Source organism: Eurosta solidaginis, chromosome 2 (assembly GCF_040869045.1).
Source record: "Eurosta solidaginis isolate ZX-2024a chromosome 2, ASM4086904v1, whole genome shotgun sequence".
Lineage (NCBI taxonomy): Eukaryota > Metazoa > Arthropoda > Insecta > Diptera > Tephritidae > Eurosta > Eurosta solidaginis.
Window position 1 is genome coordinate 264073851 of NC_090320.1, and position 12324 is coordinate 264086174.

The following is a 12324-nucleotide window of genomic DNA, read 5'->3' on the forward strand; positions in this document are numbered from 1 at the left end:
TATATTAACCTGGGTCGATATGTAAAGTTAACCGATATCGCGCCATCGATTTTTCGATAGGATTTGGGCTCAGGGAAAAAAGTTCCACTACGCATACCCAAAAAAATAAATTTCGAGCCTGTGAAAAAAATATGGCGAAAGGGTAAATCTTTCGACCAAAACTAAAAAAAAACTAAGGCGATAACAGTTTTTTGAAAAAAAAAATTTTTTTTATGGTTTTGGGGAGTGTTTTAGTCGAAAAATTTACCCTTTCCACATTTTTGTCGCAGGCACGAAAATAATTTGTTTGGGTATGCGTTGTGGAACTTTTTTCCCTGGACCCAAATCCTATAGAAAAATCAATGGCGCGATATCGGTTAATAAATCGACCAGTCTAATGTATATCGCTGTATAGGAATTTGCATCATACCGAATTTTTCTGCTGCAACGACGCCAAAAACCAGCAACACCTTATGCGGGGTGCAGACCCGTTACGAAATTTATAAAATTTGTTCAAATTTAAAATGATTGCTATCTACGAAAGGTGATTAAAGGTGTGATTTGTTTATTTTCTGTACGCAAAAAGCTTGGTTAGCATTTTGAGATTCCCGGGCCCCTCCAAAGCCCGGGCCCGGGGTAAATGACACCCTCACCCCCCCCCCCCCTCCCTCAAATAGCATTTAACTTTAAACAAGTTTTATTAATGAATGGTATAACGTAAATTATGTTAACTAACGGGTATGAACCGTTTCAGGAAAGTTCGAAAATTCAAAAATGTACAATGTGAGTTCGTGTCTTGAGTCTGGTTTTCTTAACGAATATTTAAAAAATATTAAACTAGCACACAAAATAAAAAAGTGGACATGTATTTCGCGGTACTAGGAGTTGCTTTAAATTAGGAACAAGCACGTTGAAATACACGTCGCTCCATGAGTTGTTTTAATTTAAAATATTTACCATTGTATGTGTACTATACAGAGATTCATTGCTCTTTAAAATTTTCATGAAATTACTTGTTGCTAGTAAATTTAAAGTATGGCTCGAGCATCGGTGGTGTGTCCCAAAAAGTCATCATTTTCGAAATCTGGTAACTCTTCTTCGTTTTCGTCTGCAAGTTGTTCGAAGCTTTCGTTGATTCCATAATCTTTAAACGCTTTGACAAAATTAGACCCGTTATCAGAAACTGTCATAATTACATTACAGCAGTTAAGGCCGAATGAACAATTGATGTCTTTGATCATTTGAGCAATTTTTTCCGCAGAATGTACTCCCTTTATCCTCTTGCATGCCAGGGCCATTGATTTGCTCTCAAAATTTTCCGATACCCAATGGCATGTATATCCCAAAAAGCTTCGATGGTTTCCCGACCAAATATCACTTGTCGTACAAAAATATTTTGCCATAGATATATTTTGCTTTATTTTTGTCAACATCTTGCCGTACATACCATCCAGCCTTTTCACAGATGTTTGCCTACTCATTACCTTAAGCCCTGTGTCTGCAAACAAATCTATAAAGGACTTTTTGTCTACTATGGACACTGGCAAAGCGCAATCAACAATAGCTTTTAAAAGTTTCTTATCAAAGCGATCCTGAGAACTGGAATAAGCCACGTTCCCGTCCTTAAGATTTTTATATTTTCGATAAAGATCAGTGTGTTTCGCTTTCAAATGAGTTATAAAGTTTGAAGATACATCTCCAGTTCCTCGTATTACGCGACCACAAGTTGAACATTTTGCGTTTGTCAAAAATTTGTTATTTTCATTAAACTAAATGGGAAAAATTTAAATTTATTAAAACGACTGTCGTATTTGAGCAAGAAGATGGAATCAAATATGTAATTTATCATCCCAAGATTTGTTTTTAATTTAATGGCGTGTACTAGAGATATACTCCGCACGTATCATCTCTGAATCAATATTTTTATATATTTGGCTTAAATGGCATCATTAAAATGAGGTGTAAAGCAAATACAGAGCTCAGAAATAAAAAATTGGACGCACCTTTATGGTATGGCGGTGGAAGTGTGATGGGTTTGGGCCTACTTGGCGGCGTCTGGAGTTGGCAAATTAACTTTCTTTGAAGCCACAATGGACCAAAATTTTTATTTAACCTTACGGGAAGATAATTTGTTGCAAATTGTCCCTAATTCAGGTGTACGTGATCGATTTCGCAATAACCAAGACAAATACTCCTAACACATATCCAGGATTGTGCCGGGATTGTACAGGCACGGGTAATATGCAACTGGCTACACCTCATGAATCCACTTCCTCAATCTCTCGCCCGAAATGTCTTGGAAAATTTGTGGTAATCGGCTACAAGGCAAAATCAAATTAGTAAGATTAGCGATTAAATAACTACTTTTGTCGAAGAAAGGCATAAGGTACCACGCGAACCGCTCAAAACTAATTGCATCTATGGAAAATCATCTTAAAGATGTTACTTAAGAAAATGGTGGTCCTACGAGGTACTAAACTAAATAAAAAAGTAATTTTTTCTAAGGCAGGGCGCAATGCACGAAAAAAGAGATAATTTTAGTTTTTATTAATTATCACAAACGTGTAAACACATGAAAACTAAGTATTTATTCAAATAAAAGCATATTTTTATTAACATTGTGCATTTGATTTTTTTTGATACCGTCACTAGTTTCCTTTCTGTATAGCTTAACAATGTTGTTCTGTAGCTGCACGAAATAAGCTGTGAGCCAGGTATTTGGATGGTTTAATTAATAAATACCTAACCAATTACACGTAAAACAAAGAAAAACTTTTATTTGCAAATTTATATATTGCTTTGATATAATAAATTCCAAATTTTTAAAATATTTATTATTTTATTTAAGAACTTGTGTAATATAAGCACGTTCATTTTTGAAAAAATTTACTAAATTAGAAAAAGTCAGCGAAAAATATGATAACAGATAACCGTTTATTGAAAAAAAAACTCACCCTTTCTACATTGGTATAATATTCGTCCTTGAAAATTAAATTCGTTGACTTTTTTGATAATATTTGAATATTGTTAAAGGACGTTTTCCTTTTCTGTGGTTGCGGCACATAATCGGGGTCGATTGTATCGTCCCCTGAAAAACACGCACTTCCGAAACCGACATTAACTGACAAATTACCGTTCGCGCACATGTTTTTTTTATACAACTTTTTACTGAATAATTTTATTTCTATTAGTTTTTCCTTTATATACATAAACTTTTACGAAAAATCCCAAGCACATTTGTTTGCCTATTAGACAGTATTTTTCAACATGGTTGCATATTTTACAAGGAATATATATATATATATATATATGTGGTAAAAATCTATAACAGCGGCCGACTGTTAATACGCATCCTAAAAGACTTGATCTCAGTATTAATAATCCGAAGGCGGAAAACGAAAATTTTGAGTCGTTCAAAGGATATTAAGGAAACAAATTTATAACAAAGCTCTCTAAACGGGACGAAGAACACTCATATAATGGCGATGATATGAAACCAATATTACTTAATAAAGCGGACAATATGATAAACTTTGATTACAAAACAATCAGTGCATTGCCATAACGTAATCCAAAATAGTGGATATATTAATTTTGTATACAAAACAAAATTGGCATTACTTAAGGACGAACCATAGAGTATCGTTATTATTTTATACAATGGGTGTAGCAAATTATGCACGTGTATATACTTATCCTATATGGTGTATGTATGTATATATTTGCCTCGATAAGCGTTTACGATTTAATATTGCATCCTAAAATGTACTTGTATGTAGAAATTATTCCGTGCATGCAACAAACGAGAATTTTTCTTTCAACAAAGCAGAAACATAATCAAAAAAAATCAAAAAAAAATCAAAAATAATCAAAAGTAATCAAAAGGGCCTTTTTTGATTACTTTTGATTTTTTTTCAATAATCGGAAAAAATCATGATTTTTTTTGATTATTTTTTTTAATTAATTGAAAAGTAATCATTAAAAATAGAAAATAATTGCAAGTAATCATTAAATGGCGTTTAAAGAAAATAATCAATGGAACGGCTAATGATTACCATTAGTAATCATTATTTAACAGGTCTGCTATATAGTAAACAATGAGTACTACTTTAGAACGTGTAGACATTTGAACGGCTCATATCGACTACTGTGTCTAGTAGCCGAGGAAGGAGAGCTCCACTGATTTAGGACGAGGCAGATGAAAGACGACCTGATTTCCCTTGGTGCTCCCAATTGGCGTCAGTTGCCTCGAAACAGGGATGACTGACGTGACGTGTGTGTGACTAAAAGGCCAAAATCGCCTTACCGGTCAAGCGCCAATTAGAAATGGTGCATGATGATTATTGAGGGCTTAAACAGCTTACACTGAGTTTATATATGACGCTTTAGGTAGGTAAAGCGAAGCAAAAATTTGAGATATTTTAATGGCACTCTTATCTGTCAAAGTCTTAATAAAGCGTTTCAAGTAAATCCGTCAAACTGGTAGGGTGTTTTATATGCCATTTATCAGGCGTTTGACAGCGTATTCAATGTGGGGGCATATCCGGCGCGATTTGCTGTCAAGCTGTAAGCTATTCTTCTTTCCCTAAGGTTTTGGGGAGTTTTATCGATGTTAATGATCCTTTGCCAGATATTGATCCGGTAAGAAGCACCATTAAGGTACTAGCCACACTTTACAACTTTCTCGGCCAAACCACCCCCACCCCTAGTTTCATGACCAGTTTGGGGTCGCCAGAGCCTCGCCTGTTAAATATGTTGTTGTTTTAGCAGTGCTTCTCCCCATCCAATAGGTGCGACCGATCACAAATTGCCATAATATCCTCTAACGAGAGTCCAAGGAACCTTGCTGTTTCAACAGGGGTGAACCATAATGTGAGGGGTGTTAGAGGCGTTGGTCCACATTACAATAAAAGAGATGGTTGGCGTCATGTGGGGACACATTGCAATCAGGGCATACATTTTGTATGTCGGGGTTGATTCTGGATAGGTAAGAGTTTAACTTGTTACAGTATTCAGATCGAAGTTGAGCTAGAGTGACTTGAGTTTCCCTGGTGAGTATGCGTTCCTCTTCCGCAAGTTTTGGGTACTGTTCTTTGAGTACTGGATTCACCGGGCAATTCCTGCCATAAAGGTCCGACGCCTGTTTGTGGACTTCACTGAGGACCTGCTTGTTTTTTTTTTTGCTTCATACGGCTGAGTACTCAGGTGCCTTGCATAGTTGAGGTTGACAATTGAATTGCGGAAGCTGTGAATTCCTCTCTTCTTTAAAGCAATAACGACGGGTAGTATTGTGCGCTGCTCTTACAAAATTAAAACGCAAACGCATATGAGCTTCAAAAAAGCACGACCAATGTACCTTATGTACATATATATGTACATAGGAACGATGTTCCGTTATACCTTGACAAATTTTGTTTGGAGACGAACCGGTTTCGGCATCAGTACCATTTTAAGTCTTCCATTATTCTTACCTGTAATTCCGTCATGAAAGAAAAAAATTGAAATTAACCTGTCTGAAGCCAGTTTAATCGGCACTTTAATTCAAAATTCAAAAAGCTGAAAATACGTTTATAAAACATACAGATAATTCTTAAGTTGCAATGGAAAATTATGAATTAAGATCTATAAATATGAGTACTTAAAACTAGTACCGATCTCGATACTCCGAACGCTCAGCAACATTAAACGCACTTTCATCCATTATTTGATCCAAATGTTGCAAAATATCTTCAGCTAGTTTCGACGTAAGTTCGTCTGCTCTCATGCGTTTTCCATCAACAGAATTTCTATACTCCCTCTCTATTTCAGCTCTCTCCCTCTCTGACACAGACTTCCTTCGGCTTATAGCAACTTGTTGATGACCAGAATCTTTTAATTTTTTACTGTTATATTTCAATAGTAATGCTTCCTTTTCATGTGGTAGTTTATCCTGTTTGTACATTTTTAAACGTATACAGCCGAAACCGTATGTAATAATCATACCTTGTTCGAGCAATGGTTCAAAGGATTCAGCATTTAAAACGAGACAAATACAACGTTGATTTCTACTCTCACCATCGACTTTCATTACCTCCCAATCGCGTGTGTGCAAATTTGGATTGCTGACACGAATAATTTTCAAAATCGTTGCAGGATCTGAGGGTTCTACGGGTATGTATGCTCTATAACGTGGGCGATGCGGGAGAGCACTTTGCAGTTCAACAGTGACACGTGCACCAGGCCAAAGATCGCCCAATTTATAAACGGCCCTTTTGAAGAGTTGTAGGGACTTTTGATTTTCAAAAGCGAATAGTTTTATGCGCCCCTGATGCCAACCTGCATCCAAGCCATTTGGGAACGAACCAGGATCATCTTTCAGCAGCTCCAAGAGCATGGCTTGTAATCTTTTTTGTAACAAACTCCAGTTTGCTGCACTTATAATGCCATGTGGAGCACTGTGATCCACAATTCCAACTATAATATTTTCCTTAGACTCCTTGGGATCGCTTATGAGGCCTTCCTCAATTAAACGTCGACGTTTAGCGTTTAATGACGCATCCTCACTAAATGCTGTTAAATCGAGTATTGGCTTGTATAGAAGATTTTCGTATACCGAATCACTCAGCACCTTCGATAATCGGTCGGTTGAGGGATTTGATGGATTGACGAAATCTTCTATATTTTTACGTGATTGAAAACTTTTTGTTGATTTGGGTGAGTTTTGTTTTGTTTCATTTGAAGATGTTTTCGATGACGATGTTTTCGTTGAGGATATTTTCGTTGAGGATGTTTTCGTTGAGGATGTTTTCGTTGAAGATGTTTTCGAAGATAATGACCTCGATGCTTTATCACGATCACTCTGTGCATCTTGAGATGTTCGCGTTGCTAAAGTTGCCAACGGCATCGTGGTTGCGGGCGGTGGAACTGGTGTTGGTACATCTACAGTGATTGAGTTGTTGTTATACGCGAAAGGTGCGTAGAAATCATGCTGCGTTTCAATGTTGGATTGTGGTGCTACTGGCTGTGTATAATGCATGGTGTTAGGCTCGTAAATATTCGGTTGCATTGTAGGGTATGACATATTTAACGTAGCTGGATTATTGAAGCCATACGATTCTTGATAATTATGCTGCATAGGATATTGTGGTGGCACTGCACTACCCATATGTGGTTCAGGTGGTGGATAGCCTGCAGGTGGATAAGCAGTAGGTTGTTGGTTGTACATGTATGGGGATTGGAAGTTATTCACTGCTGCTTGCACTTGATACGGCGCATTTATAGGAGGTGGATGATACATTGGACGTGCTTGTTGAAAGTTATTCATTATCGGCATTGGTGGACCTCTTATAGGTAGCATCGGTGGTCCTCCCCTTATAAGTGGCATTGGTGCTCTAAAAGGCATGTTAACCCCTGGTGGATGTCGTATTAATGGAGGTCTAGGAAGACCACTCGACCTATGATTTGTATTAATTCCTATTAATAAGTGATTGTTACCCATAGGTTTTTGCATATTTACAGCTACTGTGTTTTTTGGTATTCTGGCGTTATCTCCGGATATGAGCACTGGAATTGTGCACTTAGTACTGTAGATCGTCGCTGGTAGTATATGCGGTTGTTGTTGTTGTGGTGGCTGTTGTTGTGGTGGCTGTTGTTGTTGTGGCTGTTGCTGTTGTTGTTGTTGTTGTGGCTGTTGTTGTTGTTGTTGTGGCTGTTGTTGTTGTGGCTGTTGTTGTTGCTGATTTCTTTTTCTCTTTCTCTTTCGGCTGTTAGAAGTTTGAGGTGCGTTGCTCGCCGCTGCTCTGGCCTTTGCTAGATTGGACATTATACTTGCAGAAGTAGCTGCGAAATTCGCGGTGGCTATTGTAGAAGACGTATTTGTATTATTCGCCGCAGTCGTTAACGTAGAAGAAGTTGTGTTTGTAGAGGTCGATTTGTTGTCATTACACGCTGTGCTATTTCTTGCAAATGGTCGCACGCTGATAAGTGGAGTCACATTTGCCGTGGTTGTAGTAGAAGTTGTGTTTGTATTCAGAGTTGCCGTGGAATTTGCCTGAATACTATTAGAACTAGCGTTGGTAGAATGAGCCTTGGTCATTGCAGTGGACGTTGTATTTGTAGAGCTTGCGGGCACTGTATTCGCTTTGGCTGGTGTAGACGATGTGCTGGTGGAACTCGCCGTGGTTATTGTAGAAGACGTATTTGTATTATTCGCCTCAGTCGTTAACGTAAAAGTTGTGTTTGTAGAGCTCTCTTTGTTGTCATTAAACGCTGTGCTATTTCTTGCAAATGGTCGCACGCTGATAAGTGGCATCACATTTGCCGTGGTTGTAGTAGAAGCTGTGTTTGTATTCAGAGTTGCCGTGGAATTTGCCTGAGTACTATTAGAACTAGCATTGGTAGAATAAGCCTTGGTCATTGCAGTGGACGTTGTATTTGTAGAGCTTGCTGGCACTGTATTCGCTTTGTTTGGTGTAGACGATGTGCTGGGGGAACTCGCCGTCGTCCCATTCGTCTTAATGTCCGTAGATGTTGTGGTTGCATTAGTCGCCATCACTGCTTTTGCTTTGGTTAACGTAAATGTAGTATCTGTAGAATTCCTTGTATTCGCTTTAGTTGCCGTGTTTGTAGAATTCACTGCGGTTGTGGGATTGGTAACCGTAGTTGCCTTCGAAGACGGTGCCGCTGTGTTCGGTTTGACTGCCGCAGACGTTTTTATTGTTGTAGGATTCGATATGTTCGCCTTAGTTGCCGTAGTCTTTGCATTTATAGGGGTAGCTGCGGTTGTTTCCACATTCTTTACCTTAGAAGTAGTTCCTGCAGACTGCGCAGCAGTTGAATTCGCCTTGGTAACCGTAGTAGTACCTGAAGATATAGTCGCCGTTGAAGTCGTTTTATTTGCCGTTGAAGTAGAAGTCGTCGTCTTGGAATTTGCATTAATTGTTTTTGATGTGATAATTATAGGCCGCTTGGTTGTATTAGTCTCAGTTGCAGTAGATGATGAACTTTTCCCTGTTGAATTCGCTACTGTTTCCACGCTGTCTGATAGCTCTTTTACTTGAGGACTCATCTTTTTCTCTTTTTTCTCTTTGGTAATTCGGTCAACTAATTGAAGTAAATATCTTACCATATCATCATTGACATCCAATACTTCCATAGCCCATTCCAATCGTCCAATGTCGGCTGCGCTACGCTTTGATTTGGGAATTTTCAACATGCGTTTGCATATTCCAAATGCAATACCCAGATCTTTCATATCGGGAAACATATAATCCGCATCATCCATCAATGATTCGTCAAACTCGAAAGAGCTAGTTCTACGAGATCTTACTACATTGCTAACATCCGGTTTATAATTTATGCTATTCAAACGAAATTGCGCTGTCAACAAATTTGGATACATAATGCGTCCCAATTCATATATATGCTTAGCCCATGTAATATTTTTTCTTATCAAATCTGTTTTACGTGTGTTAGGATATTCTAAAAAACTCTTATGTACATAAGTTCCAATTTTATATAATCTTAAACTCGGAAATTCAGCATCGCCTGTTCTGTCTTTAACAATATCGCTATCTTTTTGAAAAGGTTTAGTTCCGTTTGTTCTACTGTTTGTTGTTGCCTGTGTTTTCGTTTCATTATAACGGTAATTCATTTTATTTGATTTATTCATATTTGCTTTGCGGTTACCGTTCCGGCTCTATAAATAAGAACAAGAATCTGGCTACCAAATTATTTATATGAGGGTATATGGGTTGGTCAGCCATGGCAGCGCCCTGTACCATGGTAAGGTCATTTATACCACCCCGAGTTGACCCGGTGTCGGGGGAGCTCCGTTCGAATACAGCCGATATTACTCCCTGGCTGCAAATCGGCAACCGAATGGGCACGGAACGCATAACACCCTCGGTTTAGGGAGGTTTTTTCTAGCTTCTTTTCTTTTTCTTTGCTTAAAGGGGTTCCTCCCTCCGCATGAACTAACTTAGCCGCCTGTAGCAGAGACATGACCTTACTGCAGACGTTGCCCGGTCGTCACCGCTTGGAGGTATTAGTTCACACTTCCACCAAAAATTTAACATTTCCATGTCTATGTATGCGTGTATTTTTTGGAATGAAATTATTGGTGGCACGACGACCAAAATGGGGTGGGTATGCTACTTACCTGGCGAGGAAGTCGATATTATATCGAAATATTATGTCTAAGCAACAGCACGTCCAGGGTGGATAAAGAGGATAAAAGCCACCTTTTCTTAATTAAATATAAATTTGCGTCGTGCGCTTTTTAGTTTACCTACAAATTGGCGGGACGGGACCTGCAAGGCAGATCAGTTTTCACTCGGAGCTTTTCATGGCAGAAATACACTCGTAGTGCTTGCCAAACACTGCCAAGGGGCGACCATGCTTAGACAATTTTTCTTTTAATTGAAAAAACTTGTTTCTAAAATTTTGATGTTGTTTTACCCGTGGCGTGAACGAAGGACATGAGAGGAGATAAAATTTATGAATGGATGGATGTGAAGATATGCGATGAGATACACTAGATGAACTGAGATCTCAACTGTGGGATGGCATGGGACCAGATGCACGAGATATGAAGATCTGATAAGAAAAGAAACATATCTGCAAGAAAATTTCAATTTTTAAGAATTTGTATCAGCTCTTTGGGTGTGATCGTTGCACAGATGATGATTTTCATTCACAATGAAGCGAGTTTTTTAGAAAAATGTTTTTATCCTGTTTTCGAACACATTCAGTATAGTGCGTCTTTCTTGAGGGAACAGTTGTTGATATTTTAGTTGTTATTGTTGTCTTATCGGGTTTTTTATTATTGTTAATGTTGTAATAGTTGTTATTGTTATTACTATAGTTGTTGTTGTTGTTTTTTTTTTTTATATACTTCCTGTTATTATCTTTTTTCACTTGTTATTATTCTTGTTATTATTGTTGTTGTCTGTTCGAGAAAAATATTCGAAATAATGGGATATTTACGGTAGCTCATTATCTGCTTAAAAATTATTTCTCTACAGTGTATTTCATTTTATTTTTATATAAGCACATGATCAGTTTAGGTAATAGTGAGGGTCACGTGAATATCCCAAATAACAAAATATTATTTTATTTGCTCTTATATGATCGATAATCGTTTAGGCGGGTAAGCGCCAATTAAGTAAGTAAGATCGATAACGAAAGAGGCAAATACTCAAAAAATAGTCGATAAACAAAATTGTAATAAGAGAATATTATAAATTTGCTTATGCGTAATTACAAATAAAAATCGTTTAAAAAGCATTATTCGTAACATCAACTTGGATTAAAGCTTCGTGAGCTGAAAGTTGTCTGGCACAGTTTAGACTGTTGCTTAAAATTTAGATCATAATCGTACTTAGAACTTAGAAGTAAGACAGCAATTTGCGAATCCTGTTTCACTAACAGACGAGGCTCTGGCGACCCTAAGCTCCTCATGGAAGTTGGGGGTGGGGAGGGAGGGATGGCCTGAAGGTTTAACGTGGTCATATAAATCGTTCCCGAGATGGTCGGGCTAGCACCTTAATGGTGCTGTGTTACCGGAGCGTACCGGATCTGTATCCGGCAAAAGACCATCACATCGATAACACTCCCCAAAGCCTTCGGGGGCAACCTTATCGCTACAACAACAACAACAACAACAGCAATTTGCTTTTTAAGCTTTCAAGCTGAAGAAAAATTAATAGAGTCAGAATGTCTCAATTGTGTTGTTAGTGTAGAAATGAGGTTAGAATCTCGGTGAAACCTTTGATAACATTACGAAATTGCCTGATGATGAATTCGTGGCGGTTTTCGAAATGGTACCATCGCAATATACCAGTAAATGTTTCTTTCTTTCCTTCTTTTCAGTTTCGCTTAGAAAAAAACAAAAAAAACATAATAATTGAATATTCAATTATTATAAGCTGGTGTTAAGCTCATGAATTCTTAGTAATAAGAAAAATCAGTTCTCCGTAGAAAAACTGTATCTGCGAAAAACTACTATGCATTGAAAGCCATATGAACTCACCAAAGTATGTTTCGAAGTTAGCAAGACTGATGGCTGATGGGCAGATGAACTCCAAAGAGTTGTTCACTTTAAATGCATGTCAAATGTAGCCACTGTTCGTAACTGTTGTCATGTCAAATATAACCTGTTATGGAATCAATCGTAAGGAACATTTCTAAGATAGCTTTGCGTGACAGGTGAAACTTAGCACTTGAATAACTCTTATATAATATATTTCTTTACAGCATTCCTTATAATTAGATATTAAAAATAAACATTTTTATTAAAATTCTTAGATTAATAAAGCCAACTTTATAGGATGTTTAACTCCCCTTCAAGCGATAATGCATAAGCAT

At 37.6% G+C, this 12324-nt stretch overlaps 1 protein-coding gene across 1 annotated transcript; it reads right to left on the minus strand.

The window, feature by feature from the left end:
• Nucleotides 1-5483: 5483 nt before the first annotated feature.
• Nucleotides 5484-10091, minus strand: LOC137240883 (mucin-5AC-like). Its single transcript, XM_067767815.1, has one exon. The coding sequence runs from the start codon at nucleotides 9626-9628 to the stop codon at nucleotides 5624-5626; it is 4005 nt and encodes a 1334-aa protein (XP_067623916.1). The 5' UTR covers nucleotides 9629-10091; the 3' UTR covers nucleotides 5484-5623.
• Nucleotides 10092-12324: the final 2233 nt, after the last annotated feature.